The 18,594-nt window shown below is 46.4% G+C and overlaps 1 protein-coding gene across 1 annotated transcript in view; it reads right to left on the bottom strand.

Moving 5' to 3' along the window:
- DYNC1H1 (dynein cytoplasmic 1 heavy chain 1) overlaps positions 1 to 18,594 on the bottom strand; it is a 67,912-nt gene that overhangs the window by 22,843 nt on the left and 26,475 nt on the right. Inside the window, exons 16-42 of the mRNA XM_072839964.1 lie at positions 18,248 to 18,487; positions 16,260 to 16,415; positions 16,006 to 16,119; positions 15,265 to 15,375; positions 14,980 to 15,189; positions 14,660 to 14,806; positions 14,248 to 14,414; positions 13,975 to 14,148; positions 13,250 to 13,415; positions 12,981 to 13,169; positions 12,696 to 12,890; positions 11,725 to 12,007; positions 11,396 to 11,496; positions 10,723 to 10,882; positions 9,405 to 9,648; positions 9,056 to 9,239; positions 8,158 to 8,370; positions 7,210 to 7,448; positions 6,879 to 7,035; positions 4,600 to 4,827; positions 3,650 to 3,880; positions 3,258 to 3,398; positions 2,776 to 3,009; positions 2,479 to 2,685; positions 2,279 to 2,400; positions 1,469 to 1,634; positions 747 to 910 (exon numbers count right to left, since the gene is read on the bottom strand). Of these exons, the coding sequence (XP_072696065.1) occupies positions 747 to 910; positions 1,469 to 1,634; positions 2,279 to 2,400; positions 2,479 to 2,685; positions 2,776 to 3,009; positions 3,258 to 3,398; positions 3,650 to 3,880; positions 4,600 to 4,827; positions 6,879 to 7,035; positions 7,210 to 7,448; positions 8,158 to 8,370; positions 9,056 to 9,239; positions 9,405 to 9,648; positions 10,723 to 10,882; positions 11,396 to 11,496; positions 11,725 to 12,007; positions 12,696 to 12,890; positions 12,981 to 13,169; positions 13,250 to 13,415; positions 13,975 to 14,148; positions 14,248 to 14,414; positions 14,660 to 14,806; positions 14,980 to 15,189; positions 15,265 to 15,375; positions 16,006 to 16,119; positions 16,260 to 16,415; positions 18,248 to 18,487 (4,943 nt within the window). The remainder of the gene's footprint in view (positions 1 to 746; positions 911 to 1,468; positions 1,635 to 2,278; positions 2,401 to 2,478; positions 2,686 to 2,775; positions 3,010 to 3,257; positions 3,399 to 3,649; positions 3,881 to 4,599; positions 4,828 to 6,878; positions 7,036 to 7,209; positions 7,449 to 8,157; positions 8,371 to 9,055; positions 9,240 to 9,404; positions 9,649 to 10,722; positions 10,883 to 11,395; positions 11,497 to 11,724; positions 12,008 to 12,695; positions 12,891 to 12,980; positions 13,170 to 13,249; positions 13,416 to 13,974; positions 14,149 to 14,247; positions 14,415 to 14,659; positions 14,807 to 14,979; positions 15,190 to 15,264; positions 15,376 to 16,005; positions 16,120 to 16,259; positions 16,416 to 18,247; positions 18,488 to 18,594) is intronic.

The raw sequence follows: 18,594 nt of genomic DNA, 5'->3' as shown, positions 1-18,594 counted from the left end.
ATATCAATAATTTTCAAGATTCCTCAAGAGGTAAAGACTCAACTTTTCACTGGCATTTCCTGGGACTCAAACCACAAAACCTTCCACCATCTATACTGATCATGAGCAGCTCTTTCCCTAAGTATGGGTGACTTCGCCAGAAAAATTCAAAATCTACAAAGGGAACACCTGAGACAAGTGGCCAACAGGTAAAGAGAAAACCAAAGTCCCAGGGACAGAGCTATAAACCCTCTGAGGAGAGTAAAGATCGATGGTAAGGAGTGGTGATTATGGAAACTGTATAGTAGGGAGTTGTTAGAAGGCATTTAACTATGGGTTGTTATTGTTTTTAAAGTAATCTTTACACCCAAAGTGGAGCTCAAACTCATGACCTCAAAATCAAGATTTGCATGCTTCACTTACTAAATGAGCCAGGTGCCCGTAGAAGGCATTTAAATTTGTCAAAAAACTCTAGCTCTGACAAGATTATGCAGCGCCCACTTGACAGCTGCAGAGGTTAATGAAGTACCCTGCCCTACACCACTGAGTAAGCAGTGGTGGATAGTCCCTGCGCCCTGAGACTTGACACGCTGGGGGTGGCTGTGCTTGGTGCCCAGACACAGGGCCACCCTCGCAGCTTCTGTTCCCTTCTACCACCAGCAGAACCTGGCTCAAATCTGAAAGGCCAGCTTTGCACAGACCCTAACTCAGAGGATGGTAAGAGTCTGAGTAGTGGAGCATGGAGCTAACCTCATCCTCGGCTTTACCTGTCTTGGAAGAGACGGAGGGCTTCGTGTGCCCAAATCCGAATGAGGCCTTCCACAGGTAGAGTCTCCAGAGGTCTCAGGGCCTCGAAAATTCCTCGTACCCACCTCGTCATCTCACGGGGTGAGTAGATATAGTGGGGCTGTGTGTCCTGAGTGAATCTTTCCTGTGGGTTCAGAAAAGCGAAGGTATGTGTAAATACCTTAAGACATGAAAGGTGGGTAAAGGGTTAAATGCTGTGTAAGATTTTTATATTGAAAATGAACAGCCTAAGCCCTGGAATATTTAAGGATGAATTAATAGATAATGTTGTTCCAACATTATCTACCCAGAACAAAGTTCTATCCAAGTTGTTCACTTTTATAAATTAATTATATTTAAAGGAACGATGAAACATTCTTCAGAAAATACTTTAAAAAATGTAATTCCTGAATTCAAGGAAAGCAGGATTTCAAAAGCAGAAACAAAAAAAAAAAGACATTCGATGACATTAAAAATTTTGCAAAAAAGATTGCAGTTCTACAACATTAAAAGCAAACTAAAAGTCAGGAAAAACGTCTGCACAATGGGACAGGCAGCTCTTTCTTGTGTCCTCAGGAAGGCTTCCAAAGACAGACTAGTCACAACCATGAGAACCACGTCTTTTTACCGATCTTTTTCACTAAAGCTCATTTTTTTCAACAGTGTTCTTCAGTGACCAAAGGAGCCGAGAAGCCCCAAGTACCTGAGACATGGTATAAAACTCCACCATTGCAGCGGTGAGCGGCTCGGCGTACGTTCGCAGGGATGGGATAAGCCTCAGCATGGCCCGGTTGAAGGTGCCGTAGATCTGTGTCAGGGAGGCAGGTCCCGGGTAATCCACATACACAACAGGAACGTGACGCAAGAATCTGCACGAGGATATCTGGCTCAGCCACTCCAGAGAGGGAGCAGGGAGCCTGAGTGGACAGCAGCCCTGTCCCAAGCTGCTTCCCAATCTACCCATAGGCTTCATGTCAGAGTTAAGAGAGATCATAAACCGCTTAGGCCTGGGTCTGACATGTAACAGTAGAGGCAAAAAACTTTAAAAAGAACCAAGCAAAGATGGGAAAATGATTCAGGGACGTCTGGGTGGCTCAGTGGTTGAGCGTCTCCTTTGGCTCAAGGTGTGATCCCGGGGTCCTGGGACAGAGTCCTACATTGAGCTCCCCATAGGGAGCCTGCTTCTCCCTCTGCCTACATCTCTGCCTCTGTGTATCTCATGAATAAATAAATAAAATATTAAAAAAAAAAAAAAAAAAAAGGAAAATGAGGTTTATTCAGCCCCATCCTGGCCCTATAGACAGGTCTGTGGCAGTTAGCTCGTTACTGCCCAGAGTCCGTGCCTTTATTTTCAAGTGTGTTTTCCTAGTATTGTAGCACAGGGACCTTATGATAAGCAATATTTTGTTACCTTTCTATAATTAAAACTAGATTTTTATTGTGTTACGTTTAAAACATATCCTGGAATAGGTATGTGTGTGAGGCCGATGCAGTCTATGGAGCTGTGTGTTACCTGTGGGACAGGGGCTTTCTGCCAGGATCGGTGGGTGGATTACAAGCCCCGACAAACTGGATTCTCTCCAGCTTCACCCATGTTTGATCTGAGGTTCGGTAAAAGCCTCCATGCTCCACCATCTGAGGAAAAATGGGAGTGTTGGCATTTTAGGAGCAAATGTGAACGAGGGCAGTGGGGGCCTGTGGGTATACACTCACCTGTCTGATGAAGGATATGACCCTCTGTGTCCCATATTTATCCATGTCCGGCAAGTTGATCTCATCACAGAACAGGACCAGCCACTTTCCTAGTTGAACAGGAGCCAGAACGACCCCATTAGGTGTGCGTCTGTACTCGCAGTAGTGGTCAAAAGTCTTCAGCAAGAGCTCCGGGGTAGTGGCACTCGAGAAGTTAAGGCCCACAACCTTTAGACGGAAGAAGCAAATGAAGTGCTGTAAGCCCCATTCCACATTCGAGCCCCAGAAGGGCTGCTGCCCTCATCCCAGCCTCTTTACCTCCATGTCAGGCAACGCTCGGAGGGCGCTGAAAAGTGTCATGGTCTTGCCAGACCCAGGGGGGCCACATAAGACCAGTGGCTTGTGCTCAGCCAGCCAGGTGTACAAGAGGGCTTCGTGGCGGACAGTGTCCAGAGTCGGCACGACGACGTCAGGGGCCGCCACCTTGTGTGTCTCCACTTCGATCTGAGGCACCTTGGCCTGCCATGGTGACCATTCTCCACTGATGGACACCTACACCCAGAGAAAGGGCACAGGTCACCCTGGGACCCACACACCTCCTCAGAGACTTGCTTTCATACAAATCAGAACTTTCACGTTCATCTGTTTTCCTTTTACACCACATAAAACAAAAACCAGAACCCTTTTATGAAACAGCCCAGCTGTTTTATGCAAGCCCAGCTCTGGGTGAGGTGGCCTGAGGATGCATTAACGCAATGTGGCACGATCAAAGGGAACAAGGCCTGCCTCCACGCACTTACTTCATAATCGATAATGGGTATATTGGGTGCGGCAGGCAGCGGCACTGTGGTGATCCTTCGGATGTATTCACCCAACTCTGCTCTCATTTTCAGCCGACTGTCTCCAGACAAGGACCACAGTATGGCATAAACCAGATACCGCTATGGAAGGAGAAAACAATCCACTTTTGAATAAAAAGTTTCAACAATAAACACATTCATAGCCACGTTAACTGTGAAGAGTCGTTGCCAGGGTTCTTGGATCACAGACACACACACAAAAGCCTGACCCTGCGCCCAGGAAAGAGAACACACCCAAGCAGGCTCATTGTTTCGGGAGGTTCACAGATGCAGAGCCGCATAAGCAGGGCCCCCATTGAGCCCTGCTCCCCGCGATGCAGGTGCTCCCTGACCTGAATATAGCGCTCCAGCTGCTCAATCTGCATGGGGAAGTCAGGGTGGTTGGCGTTGTACTGCGCCACATTCCGACAGGCCTGGTGCAGCATGGAGAAGAGCGAGCCCAGGCAGCGGAGGCGGGTCAGGTCCATGATGTGCTCCAGCTTGAAGGCGTGTTCCAGGGCCTTGATGACCAGGCCATTGGAGGTGAAATACGGCTGCATGATTGTGGCTGCATCCCTCTGGATCTGCGACAGGCAATAAATGATACTTTAGTATTTTTTTAAATTTTATTTATTCATGACGAGAGAGAGAGAGAGAGAGAGAGAGAGAGGCAGAGACACAGGCAGAGAGAAGCAGATTCCATGCAGGGAGCCTGACGTGGGACTCGATCCTGGGTCTCCAGGATCACACCCCAGGCTGAAGGTGGCACTAAATGGCTGGGCCACTGGGGCTGCCCAATAAATGATACTTTATCATTTCAAAAAGCCCAGAAACTTTCACGTACTCTAACATAAGCCGGGGAGAAGGTCAAGTGACCTGCAAAAAAATTTTTACCAGATAAGCTTCAGTGACTGATCCTTATTTCTATACCCTGGTGGTTCTTAAAAATCACATTTCCCAGGAACATTGCTTTTCGTCATTGAAGTGGAGAAAGGCAGTGTTTCATCAATTTGCAGAGAAAAGTCAGATAACTAAGAGAATTTTAAAAATTTTCCCAAACATGTCCTCACTTTGGCACTGAGACTGCCTCCTAAGGAGCTAGTATAAGACAGCACTGATTATGCAACTCTCTAGTGAGCGCCTTGCTTCAACAGATGAGCAGTGACCATCCGGGCAGTACCATGGCCCCCTTGGCTTCCAGACCCCCAGGGGTGGAATGTCTGATCTCATTGCACATGAAGTCCTAGCCCTCTCAGATGCAGATTTGTGGCCATACTTGGCAGAGTGGTGATGGCCCTCATACCTGCAGCATTGGGGAAGCAGCCTCCTCCCCCTCGTCCTCTTTGCCCTTGCGCCGACGCTGGGCCTCATCCTCCCCTTCGTCCAGGGGGATGCTGCGCAGCCTGGCCAGGAAGTTGTTGAAGATCATGTCTGTGCTGAGCACGTCCTCACTAAACCAGACCATACCACAGCGTGACACCGTAGCCAGGGTGGCATATTTTAAGTCCTGCACTTCAAACATTATTCGCACCTTAAAAAGAAAATACAGAGCACATTTGATGCAGATTTGATAGAAACTCAGATGTTAAGATATATATTTCTACATATACATCAAAAGGGCAATTAAATTTAGCTTTTCTGCACTTGTTTAAAAGTAAAAAATATCTTTAATTGTCATCACTACAACAACCACCAACCACTCTCCATAAGAATCTGGGTAGGAGGGGCGCCTGAGTGACTTGGTCAGTTGGTCATCCACTTGAGATTCACTCTCTCTCTGCCCCTCATCTGCTTGCACACCCGAATGCATGTGTACTCTCTAAATCTAAAAAAAAGAACCTGGGTAGGAAATGTGTGTGGTGGGAGAAGAGCAGGTTAGCCCCTCCAGACAAGATCTTGGTGGACAGAAGAAACTGCTCCCTTGGAGCAGTGCTCCCAGCAGTGGATGTGCAACAGCCTTGCCCTGGACGGGGTGTGGTTGCCACACTGCCTGCCTGAACCCACGAACCTTCACATCGACTCCTTGAGGCAGGCATGTCAGTGTCTCTGTTTCACAGATGGGACTGGGTACCAAACCTTGGTCCTACTGCTGGTTAATGGGGCTGAGATTCAAACCAGATGGTTTCAGCCTTAACCTCAATGTTAACCTGCTTCACAGGAGAGTTTTCTTTTTCTTTTCTTTTCTTTTTTTTTCTAAGATTTTATTTATTTATTCACAAGACACAGAAAGAGGCAGAGACACAGGCAGAGGAAGAAGCAGGCTCCATGCAGGGAGCCCGATGCGGGACTCGATCCCAGGACTCCAGGACCACGCCCTGAGCCAAAGGCAGGCACCCAACTGCTGAGCCACCCAGGCGTCCCGAGTTATCGGTTTCCAATAATAGTTAGGATCTACCAGATAACAAGCTGTAATAAAAAGACCCAACAAGTCAAATCAAGACACAAGTCGAAGCACACATTTTCGGACTGATACCAGGCATCCCTGGCTTGGTTTCTGAAGTGATGATAACCACTGCTGCTGACCCAAAAGTTCAGGTTCATCCACTGCTCAGGCAAAATGATTCCTCCATCTCATGCCCACATCTGGCCCCTTGGCGAGTCCCACCAGCATGAATTTTAAATTACACAACTCAGCAGCTTCCATGCTGCCAACTCCTCTGGCCCACATCCATGGCTGTGCCCAGGTTACCACTCAGCTCTCAGACGGTCCCCTTGCTCCCATCCATCCTGTCCTCAACTACTCTGCACGCAACCGCCAGAGGGATCTGATCCAGACCCTCCCACGGCTCCTGACTCACGCCACAGACAAGTGCCAGGCCTCACAGTCTCCCGGCCCAAGCTGATCCGGCCCCTTTCCTCTGATCTCACTCGCCTTTTCCCCCTTCGTTCTACACACCTCTGACCAAACACCCTACTGCCTACCCTTCACCTGGAACTGGAACACCTGGAGGCCCATGAGACTGGCTTCCTCACCTGCCTCGATCTCCACAGATGTTTCTCAATTATGCCATAATGTCATGCATCCTGACAGTGCATCCTCCAGATCTTGCCGACAGCTACCACTTCCTTTCAGCTTGTTTTCTCCTTACCACTTCACACTGTTTCCCCTATTTTTCTGTCTTCCATTATCAGAGTGTACACCTCAGGACAGTAAACGTTTTGTCTGTTGTTTTCCTGTTAGGCCTTTAATAAAATGCAACTCCTTGCCAAGCCCCACTATGTTTCCTTATCTATCTGGTGGTGTGTCCAGGACCTAGACCAAATGCTCATTTTGCCACTTTCCAGATGTACGATAACTTCAGAAATCCTAATAAAAACCTGTAACTTTCCGTTAGGAATGTTACTTGGGAATTATGGAGTATGCTTAACATTCACCAAACAGTGCAAAGTTAACAGTAAGTCCTATGGAACTATTTCTCACTAGCCACGGGAATGGAAAGATCTAATACATAGAGACTTAGGTATCTCTGAAAACTATTTACACAGTTGCCTGCTACTACAGAACCTGGAGCCTCATCTCCAGAGCAATACTCTGTTAGCACGTGGGATATCTGGCTTGACACCCCAAGGAAGGCCACTTACATTGGGTGGAAGGCTGAGGCGCTCGCCATTTGGCAGAGTCAGAAGCTTGTTGTCATCCAGCACTGAGTTCAAGTTCTCCACCCACTCGGGGTCCACGTCACCATCAAAGACAATCCATTGGCGCTTCTGTAGTTCACCCCTCACATTGTCTATGATCCTGGTTTGGAAAGGTTTTGAAACAGCTATTGACCAACTTAAGATTTTGAGGTTAGAAATCCTCACCCTACACAGCTTCTGCACTGACATTTTAATTCATTCAGTTTTGGTTAGAAAAATAACACGTGCCATTAATTTAAGGACAGAGCACTTGCTGGAATCAAGGTGAACTCACTTTCGCAGGACATGTGTGAACAGTCCATCCGTCCATTCCCTGGTGTTGGGGTCCAGGGTTCCATAAAGGTGGTCTTTGCTGATGGCCTTGGGGTCAATGATATGGGCCACACCCTCCACACCCTCCAGCCTCTCCAAAGCCTTTAGGAGCACACGCCAAGCCATGCTCTTCCCACTTCCTGAGGGCCCCACCATCATCAGGCCATGGTTGATCTGGGTGATCTGATAGAGCTGGAGGACCTGCCAGGCCAATCAAACCACATCAGAATCAATCCAGAGAAAGAATGAGAAGTTTCTCCAGCCCCTCCTCATGGCAGCAGATGCAAGACATGTGCTATGAATTCCCAAAGGCAAGTAAGTACTACTCTGGAACTTTTAATATTACATGGGCCACATCTATAAATAATATTTCAAGAAGAGTTTTAACTAAACCATGGGGAGTTCTTTGTTAAGCCAGGAAGGCTGGGAGCCAGTGGAAAAGGGGATGACTACCAAGCTGCTTCAAAAGAGGGCCGTAAGATCCTCTTTAAAGAGGGTGGAGACCCAATGGAGGAGTCATCTGTGAGAGCCGGTACAGTACCACTTAGGCTCAACATGCAGCCATGTGACAGTATGGTTCCTAGTCTTGTAGAAGAAGAGAAGCAGCGAAGCCAATACAAAATATAAAGCGTGTACTGATTAGCAGATTTATGTTGTTAACCTAAGATGTTGGAAAGTCTTAGAACTATTGGTATACTTTCCGTTATAATCATGCTTCTGTCAGCATTTTCAGAAAATGAGCTATATCATGAGTGAAATTTTTGGATAAACGGTCATGTCTACTACGTGTAAGAAAAAAGCCTTGGGTCAAATCTTTGTAAAGCAGATGCTGTGCCTCTCTGGCCCTCGTGGTCCTAGTTCTCTCAAAAGTGGCTCCTTTCCTGCAGCTAGCAGGGTCAACCCCAGTTACCTTCTCAACCCACATGCCGCCAACTTCTTCTCCATCTCCATATGTCAGGTACATTTCCTGGCACACCTTCTTCAGCTCTTCTCGGAGCGCAGTCATTTCGCCCCGGTGGTATTGGACCCCGGGGAACACATCTGATAAGAGGCTGAAGAGCAGTGGGATGTCTTCTGCCACTAGCTTGGGCACCATGGTCTCACAGACGCTCTGGATCAGAATCTAACAGCAAGAAAAGGACCGAGCTCTGAGAGGTGGGGAGCAAGGCTTGCACAGACACTGCTGTATTCCCAGAAGGTACGTAAGATATGGCTGTTAGTGATTCAGCTCACTGTGCAAATACAGCATCTTCTATCCATCCATCCCAGGATATGTGAATCGCAAAGGGAACTCTCAAGTCATGGCTTAGATGTTGAAAGAGCCAATTTAAATATTAGTGTTTATAGGTGCCTGGGTGGCTCGTCAGTTAAGCCTCTGACTCTTGGTTTTCACTCAGGTCATGATCTTGGGACCCTCGGGTTGAGCCCCAGGTCAGACTCTACGCTCAGCGGGCAGTCTGCTTCTCTGCTCCTCTCGTTTTGCCCCTCCCCCTGCTTACACCCACTCTCTTTCTTTTTTTTAAAAGGTTTTATTTATTTATTCACGAGAGCCACAGAAAGAGAGAAAGAGAGCGAGAGAGAGAGAGAGAGTGAGGGGCAGAGATAGGCAGAGGGAGAAGCAGGCTACATGCAGGGAGCCCCAGGTGGGACTCAATGTCGGAACTCCGGGATCATGACATGAGCCAAAGGCAGATGCTCAACTACTGAGCCACCCAGGCGTCCCCCACCCTCTCTTTCTAAAAGAAATTAATCTTTTAACAAAAATTAGTGTTTAAGGTGTGAGTGATTACAAGAACATGTATACAAACCTCTTGTTCAGGTAGATTTTCTGCAATTTCTCCTTCATCAACTGCTTCCCCTCGTTCTTCTTTCTCCCTCTTTATCTTCTGAATTCTCTCTCTCTTCACATTTCCTGCACTTACCAGCACACTCTTCAAAGCTCGAAGACCAAAGTCATAATGGCTTTGAGATGAGAGCTGCTCATCACACAGTCTGAAAGAGAAAAGGTCTGCCTTAGGACAGTACACTCTAAGCAGCCAGAGTCAAGAAATCAGACATGGACAGTTGGAAAGATGTGCTTGTGATTAGAGATGAACCCTAAGGGGCATAACTCACATGCCTTAGATACACGGTTGGGGATGACTCTGGGGCACTCACTTGAAGAAAGGGACGATTTTGTTGGCGAGGACCTCAGCAGTGCGGAAGCCCTGCGAATACAGCATGACTTGGGCGATGAGCTGCCGGTCAGGCTTGGTCATGGCCAAGCTCCGGAACAGCTTCTTCAGGTTGTCGGGAAGGTTGGACCTGCCTGCATAGCCAGGGTTCATGGTGATGAAGATGGCCATGTCTGGGCTCACTTTCACTTGCTTGTTGAGCAGCTCACAAGTAATGGGGGCAGAGGCTGAATGAAAATCAGAGAACAGTGTTAAAATTTGTGATGTTCAAAAACCACGCTAAATTCTCCCTAAAATCACAGACAAAAAAAATAACCCATTTCCCTGCTGGCCTCTAAAGCCCAAAGCCCAGGACTGCAGAGGAGTTGCTCTCTGGCCCTCCTACCAGCACATCACCCCACCTGGGCAGACCCAGCTTTGCACACCTCACCTACATGAAAGCTACATGAATGTAGAACAAAGTCACCAGGGGCAGGAAGTACTTACTTTGCTTGCATATTATCGTGTGCCATGAAGTTAACATAAGGATAGAAATGTAGCCCAACAGTAGTTGCAGAAATAGAAATCAATGTGACACTATTGACTGGCTCAGATCATGAGGACTGTCTTTTCCGGGGATCCACCATCAGTACCCACACCCAACCTCCATTACTCCATCACAGAGGACAGAGCATATAGATACTGCTTTCTCTGACACTCCTTTAGTTTCACTAAGGAGGTCTCCAAGTCCTCTGGTAAAGACAAGTTCCTATTATTGCAGAATGAAAGCAACACTAAAAGTTAACTGTGCATGTAAACCGTCCACCACCGGTGCCATTACTTCCTCTAGCACCCACGCTGCCCCTACCAGGCACGCCTGGCTTTGTACAGAATGAGACAGAGGAAGCCGCCCCCGGAGCCTCTCAGAGCAGGTTCTCCTATAGTGACACAGGGCACGTTCCCAAAGCTCCCAGGAAGAACACTCTGCCAACAGGCAGCCCAGAAAGCTGGCTCTGTGGCATGCAGAGGGGGGAGGGGGAAGGGAGGCCCCACATGGGCCCAATACTCGATGTGGATAGATGCTATGGGAGGGAGCATAGGGACTCTTGTCCACCAGAGGAAGGACAGCCAGGGTTTGGGCTGTTCTGGTCTCTGAGCAATTAGACTGCCTACACAGTATCATCCGGAATCTCACCACCCTGTCTGCAGCAGTGAGTCCTGGAAGCGAAGTTAAATTATAATATAAAGTGGCAAGATGGACCCTGGCCCACACTTTCCCTCTGCAGTTGCTAAGTAACTTGCAAAGAAAAAGGAAGTCTCACTCTTATCACAGTTGGGGTTGGAGTGCTCTCTCAGTGCTTCCTGAATACACTGCACCTGCTGTGACACAGCTGACAGCATCCGTTCCTCCAGGCGGTTGAACTCGTCAAAGCAGCCCCAGGCACCCACCTGGCAGAGCCCAACAAAGATCCGTCCCATCGCCTGAAACCGGAGCAAAGAAAAGAGCTAAAACCATGTGCCTCCAGCTGATTCCATGGCCCCCATGCCGGTCTGAGCCCTCTATCCACTGCCCAGCCCATGTGGCTACGGAAGGGACAACAGGCTCCCACGAGAGCAGGTACTTCATTGACAACATGAAACATGCACACGTGGTACATCGCACCTCTCCTCCTGGGCTAATAAAATCCTAATGATAGAGCTGTTATTTTTATTCTATCACCTTCTGTTGACTAAAAAAAAAAATCTTGTCCATAATAGTTGTTTATTCCCAGACACAAGCACTAGCCATTTCTTCCAGAAACGCACAGCTCAAGTCAGTACCGAAGCACATATGCTAGACAACTGACTCAAAATAACACCATCCCCAGGACTCAGAAGGGCAAATGAGCCATGTTGAGCTGTGAGGTCCGCAGCCTGGAGAGGGGTCCAGGCATGGCGCACCCCAGCGGGCCTCTCAGCCCATTAGATTTTAGGTGGACTCACAAAGCTGCTCACCTGGAAATCGAAGGTTTCATCACAGTTGAAGACTAAAACAAAGCGTCCAAGCTGATGGCCAAGAGCTTTGACAGACTCTGTCTTCCCAGTCCCGGCTGGTCCTGTCATTTAAAGAAATGTGACTGAGTACTTGAGACCACGGGGACTCATCTTCAGCTTTACACAATTCATTTACAGAATCAAAGGATATGTAATAACTGCAAACAAATCTAAGATTCTAGAATGTACTAGCTGTGTAATTAAAAAATATGCTTAAAACCATTAGTTTAATCTTTTCAAGTTATATTTGCCCCCTGACTCTATCTGTCCAGGTCTGTGGAGTGACTTACCGAATGGGGACCCGCCCAGCCTGGCCTCCAAGGCTTGAGTCATGGTCAAGTAGCAGCGGTCGGTGAGGGGAGTCTGCACCAGCTTGTCCTGGACACCCAGGTACTCAAAGCCATAGTTAAATTTGGCATTTGCCATTTGGATCGACAACTGCTGTAGCACATCAGTTTGCTTAGGGTCAAAGTAAAAGCGCATCTGGCTGAGCCATTCGAAAGATTTGGCGTTGTCAATTTTGCTTTTGATCAAGGATCGAGTCACATCCCTCTGGTGAACCAGCTCTGTAATCTGAACAAAGGGTCACTTTAAGAATTCATCATAAACTGGAGTACAGTGCATTTCTTGAGGATGCGTCATTGAATAGACTTTTATTTATTTATTTTTAAAAAAATTTTTTTTAAAATTTTTTTTGTTTTTTTTCTGAATAGACTTTTAATCTGAGATGCAAGATTCAGTTATAGTGGCTTTCAGTAAACATTCCAAAATGGAAATTCACTTTTAAAAACAATATAACTGTTATTCATACAATGAAATTACATAGAATCAAGAGCTGCAGCAGGACCAAACAACCAACAAAACTACTTTAAGTGAAAACTCTGCAACTAGCAGGACATGAGTCTCCGACCTCACTGGCCCCTGTAGGCTGGGCACAGCACCATTGCTAGCACAGCCAGGCCTCCCGGTACCACCCCCTTGGCGCTGCTTTGAGAAGAGATGAGGAGCAAGAGCGGAAAACTCTGATCAAAGCTCATCACTTCCTGTTTACCGGGATGTGTATATGAAATTTCCTGCTCCAGCATGATCACCTGTCAATAGGAACAGAGAGCCAATACCCCCACCCAGAGTTCATTAGCATGCCACCTCCTTTTCTCCCTAACACCAATCAGAGAATTTCATAAGCATTGTTTCCCGTAGCTGCTTGAGCTGAAGGCACGAGACCCTAACCAGTGAGGAATGAGACAGACACAGGACTAACCAAGTGCTCCAGCTTCCGCCTTCGGAGTGGCGGCTGCTCCATGAGGACTGAGTCAGCCAACACGTTGAGGGTGACTTCCACATTGCTCAGCACAGAGTGCAGGGGTGCCGCATCCCCACTTCCCCCGATGCTGCTCAGAGCAGTCTCCACGTTTTCAGACCAGGCAATCTGGGCTGACAAAACTACAAGCTGAGCCTGTATGACACAAGACACAGGACCAAAAGATCAGTTTAGACACCAGCCAGTGCATTCACCTTTATGCTGACCACTTCTGCTATGCGTTACCTGGTACTTATCAATCCATGTGATATACGTGTTTGGATCGATTGAAGTTGCTTTACCAAAAATCTCAACTTCTGTAACAGATTCAGCAAGAAGTTTAGCCAGAGTAACTCTCATTTCCTTTTCTACTAGTGTGAGCCACTCGTTGATTTTGGGATGTTCAGTAATTGACACGGGAGTTTTAAACATAACCTGAAATAAACATAATTTAAGAATGAAGATCTGCAAGGACAGGAAAGAAGCATTCATAGTTATAATCATAATTCAACTACCTCCTCTCCTTCACGGGATGAAATACCCAAGACGACAGAGTTATCCTCATTTAGGATGATGCTTGAAACCCCAGCAAACATTTTCTTGAAATGTTTCTGTAACTTAGCTACATTCTTACTGTTTCCAATGATTTCAAGCAAATCTTCATCACCCACAAAATAGAACCTAAAATTAAAATAGCATCCAAGTTGCTAAAGTCTTATACATAATAAACAAGGTCAATCAAAGCATAACTTCAAATCGTGGGAAGGGAAACTGGATTTGGAGGGCAGTGGACCATCTCCAGTCTGAACGAAGATCACATCCAAATTTCTCCCACTGAAGAAATTTGATCCTCAGCAGAAGATCCATATTTACTTAACAAGATACCAAAAATGAAGTCTACGGATTTCATGTCATTCATCTTATTTCATGGACTTACTTTTTAAAAGCTTATGTGATTTACAGTAAGCAAACTGTTCAGAAAGGAAGAAATGCCACTTGGAAAATAATCAGAGCTAAATTTTTAGGAGTTATAAATTGCATGGAAGGGTGGATAATAGTTCCAGTGGAGCTTAATAAACAAATACAAGGAAGAAAATCCTTTATAATTAGGAATAAACACACAAAAAGGGAGTAATAGTCATTAAATGGATTACCAATAACAAAACTCTTGATATCAAAGTGACCAACACACAGAACCAGAAGAGAGAGCAGACGGCTCTTGAAATTGAACTTATCTTACCTGGGGAAAGATGATCGCTCTCTTTCTAGGTATTCTCCCAATGCCTTCTGGATCTTTCCTAGCAGGTCTGCCAATCTCTCCAGAGACCTCTGTACCCCCTGGATGTTCAGAACATCCATAACAAGGGGAGACTTGGATACTTTTTTCATCAGAGCCAAAAACTCTGTGCTGATACTACAAATCAAATTGAAACCGTCATTAGCTTTTCAGTGAAAAACAGTTACCAGCCACATCTACGACTCAGCTCTTTTGCTCCCTGGCTCCACGCCATACCTCTGGAACCGCTGGGTTTCCACTGGCAACAGGTGCTTGATATCTGCACTGCCCGTGAAGATGCCTTCCAGGTAGACCCACCGTCGCTGCACATCAATCCACACGTCAAAGAGAGCCATGATCCGATTCAGCTTGTCTTCCCAGCTTAGGGCATCTTCTTCGAAAACCTAGTGCATAAATGGAAAGCAGAGCCCAGCTGCTAAACTTTTCATTCACAGATATGCCAAAACTTACTAAAAAAAAAAAAAAAAAAAAAAAATATATATATATATATATATATATATATATATATATATATATATATATATGCAAGTTATGTCAATTTATTTGACTCACACTTTAAAAACAGGTTTAAAGGTATAACAGAGAGAGTACAAGAGAATGCTCGATAAGGGAGGCTTCCCCACGGTACCTTGTAATACGGAGATAGCTTCATGGCTGAGACGCTGTTGATGTGCTCTTTGACCTTGTTGAAGAGGTCATCCCAGCCTCGGATCAAGCGACACTTGTTCTGGTAGTTAACCAAGTCTAACTCGTAAGTATTCCATACCTCTCTTATCTGAATTAAAACCAAAAAGAGGAACAGTATCAATATGTGGGCATTCACCAGCTGTATAAGCGACCAAGTGTTATGAGGACAAATGGACTACAGATACAGCTGTTTCTACTCAGCTCCAACCTATGGCACAGCCAGAAACGTGACATAAAAACGGCTATCAGTCAATTACTCACCTGCTTCAAAAATTCTTCCAAAGCCATCTCCCCTTGTGCCACAAGCAGCACATCCTTGACAATAGCTTCATTTTTCTGCAAGTCAACATCCCAAATTTGGCCAAGGGTGAGCTCCGAAACAACCCAATTAACATGAAGCCTTTTCATCAACTGCTTCCAATGGCGATCTTTAAGTGCTTCAGATTTCAGCTCAATCACCAGCATGTTTATCTGTGGAGAAAGTAAGCAGAATTACCTGTGCAGCTGTGTTCCTAATGGACACCCAGGACTCCAGCACTGACTTACCTTCAGGTAACCTTTCAGAAGCCTCTGGACAAACTCATAGGATGCGTACTGCCGTAATCGAGCAGGGAAGTTTTTCAGTTGGTTCAAGAGGCCATCCAAATTTTGTCGAAGCTGTTGAAAGAAATATAAGATGATATTTAGTCCACCAACATTTCCTTTAAGTGGTGACATATCTTAAAAAAAAAAAAAAAAAAGATAAAAAAAAAAAGATGGTTTTAAGGCGTGCCTGGGTGGAGCAATCGGTTAAGTGTCCAACTCTTGAGTTTGGCTCAGGTCATGATTTTAGGGTCATGAGATCAAACCCCATGTCAAGCTCCATGTTCAGTGGGGAGTTTGCTTCTCTCCTTCTCCCCTTCTCGATCTTTCCCTTCTGTTTTTCTCTCTCTCTTTTTAAGATTTATCCATTTATTTGAGAGAGAGCACGAGAGCACAAGCAGGGGAGCAACAGAGGTAGAGAGAGAAGCAGAATTCCTGTTGGCTCCCCGCGGGGAGCCCAAGGTGGGGCTCATCCCAGGACCCTGGGATCATGACCTGAACTAAGGTAGACACTTAACCAACTGGGCCACCCATGCACCCCTCAAAAATGGTTTTAAAGCAAATTTTCTATCAGTCCAGATGAATACTGCAAATTACCATCCTGTGACATTTTGTGAACTCACAGTAGACTGCAAAGCTTTTAAGTGAAATCTACAACTCTCAACATATGATGTTATACACAACATCTACTTTAACTAGGCATACCTTTCGAGGCTGGACGGAAACCCATGGCTGCTCCTTCATCTGATCAATCTGCTCCCAGACCTTGGACAGTTCTGACCAAACACCTTTGAGATCCTGCAGTTCTTCTAAGGCCACCTGTGATTATGACAGTGGAGCAGTGAGCCTCTGGACACAGAAGCCACTGCAGGTCTGGCAAGGCCCTTAAGATGGACCTGGTCAAGGGAAGAGCCAGGACGAGGACCACACCCCTACCTCCCTGCTCCTGCAGTTCATACCTGGACACGCTCTTCACTGCCGCTGAGAAGTCCTGTATCTGTCAATTCTAGTGCCTCCTTGGCCTTTGCACACTTCTCCCGGTCATCCTTCAGCCTGCCAAACTTTCCTTCATATATGGTTAGAGCCTGAAGTGCCTCCTCTGGGCGAAGATTGCCCTGAAAGCAGTCAAAGTGCAGAATTGCAGTGCTAGGTCCCAGGACAGATACATGCTTTAGCTCTGAAATGGTGGGGAGAGCCCACTGAAAATCTGCAAATTTGTGATTTCTTAAATATGTTTCTAACAAGTAAGTCTTCAGCAAGACATACACTTATGATTTCTGTACATTACTGAAAGGAACTTTTACTTCTGTATTTGACATAAATAAAGTATGAATAAGAAAGATGGAGCACCAGGGCACCTGGTTGGCTCAGTCAGAAAAGCATGCAACTCTTGATCTTGGGGTTGTGAGTTCAAGTCCCATGTCAGGTGGGTAGGTGGGTGGGTGGGTAGGTCGGAAGGAAGGAGGGAGGGAGTGAGGGAGGGAGGACAGACACCTCTCCATTTAGCCACTGTCTCACTAAGTGCCTTGGGAGACAGAAAGAGAAGAATCAGGACAGACTAGGGCTTAGACAAGGACACTCCCGAGTGAAGGGGACATGGCTCTTGGGGGCTGCCAGCCATACCCCCCTTAAAGCACACAGCTATTATGTCAGTTACCAAGAGAACGATGAGAAATCAAGTAGTAGTCCTCAGTGAAATGGGTTCCAGAGGAGCATTAAACTACTATTTGCTTACTCTTCATTCTAATAACTTGAAAATGACTATATAAAATATCACTGAAAATTTAAACTATAACACAATACTAGCAAAAAATGGCAATAAAAAATGCTCAAGTTTTGGTGATCAGAATCTTGCCTATTGATCATTACTCCCTTCCCTGCTGGAGAGAATATTCTGCATAAGTACTGGCATTTGTGAAAGATCTTAAAACAGGGGCCCTCGAACCAAAATTAAACACAAATTAGGACCTTTGGGTCCAACAGTACAGACAGGGCTGAGGCAGGACAGAGCTCTTTGGGGTAGGTAGAAGGCTAGATCCGCCACCGGGCCTGCTGTGGAACACCTACACCCCAAACTAGAAAACGAGATTAACATCTGAAGTATAACCATCTTTCCCCTTTTCTTTCCTGTCTATGTCTGTATGCCTAAACAAATCAGACTGAATTCTGCCTCAGGAAACGGGGTACGCTGTTCTGTATTTACTTGAGCCTTGAACACACTGTCACCTCTGCCTGAACCCCCTCCCCACTATATGTGTGACTTACCAGCTCTCCTTCCTCCCTCTGGTCTCCACTCAGATACCACCCTCCCTACAAAGCAGCACCCCAGCATTACCCCAGACCTCACTCTCTTCTACCCAGCCCTCGCCCTTTACCAAAGCACCAATCACTACCTGACTCAAATACATATTTTCCTTGGTTGTTTTTTACCTGTCTCTCCCTCTCCCTACCTCCATGGGGGTAGGGGCTCCTGTTCACCGCCCAGAACATAGTCGGTGCTCAATAAACACCTGAATGAACCAAGAGGATGGATGGTGGTAGGTCCTGTGTACAGAAGTAACTACAGTGACAATGACAGCAGAACCTGCCTCCCACAGCACAGAGCTAGGCAGTGGCAACATAAGGCTCGGCCTGTGTTCGTGAGAGATTAAATTCTAATTCCTGAGTATGTCTATGTAACAGGATACGTAAGAACAGGAAAAACTTTAATTTTTAAAACCACCTCTCGACTTAAATGATTATCATGAGGGGTTCAGGGTAAAAGAGGTCTAAATTGGCTTTCACTTTTCAAATCTACGACATCTAAGTGTTGTTTTAATTATGAAAAAGAAAAGTCCTCGTCATTGGAAAGCTAAGCCAGAGCAATGCCTTCTGAAGTGTGGGAGAAAGGACATCAGATCACGCTATGGGTTTAGGAGAGGCTGCTGGGGTGGTGCGCAGGGCTCACCGTGACAGGCTTGGTTTTCTCCCAGTCTGCCAGCAGGTCTGTGGTGCGGCTCTCCACGGCCCGGTCCTCCTGCACAATCTTCATCTGCAGGTTTGCCACCTGCTGCTGGATGGCAGAGTCCTTCCGCCGCATGATGTCATTGAAGGCCCCCCACTCGCCCTCTATGTTGTCGATGTAGAGCCAGGAGGGCGGGAACTGGAACCTCTGCTTTTCCAGCAAGCGCTGACCATTGCGGTAGAGCTTTGAGAGTTAAGAAATAGAGTTTTTTCCTTTAACAATAGAAATTATCGTCAGGTCCCCATGTAAAGGGAAGACTCTGTGGCTGTCGAACACATATCAGTACATTC

The sequence above is a fragment of the Canis lupus genome, chromosome 9 (genome assembly GCF_048164855.1).
Source record: "Canis lupus baileyi chromosome 9, mCanLup2.hap1, whole genome shotgun sequence".
Classification (NCBI taxonomy): Eukaryota; Metazoa; Chordata; class Mammalia; order Carnivora; family Canidae; genus Canis; species Canis lupus.
Note: the sequence above shows the minus strand (reverse complement) of the source record. Positions and strands in the feature narration are given on the sequence as shown.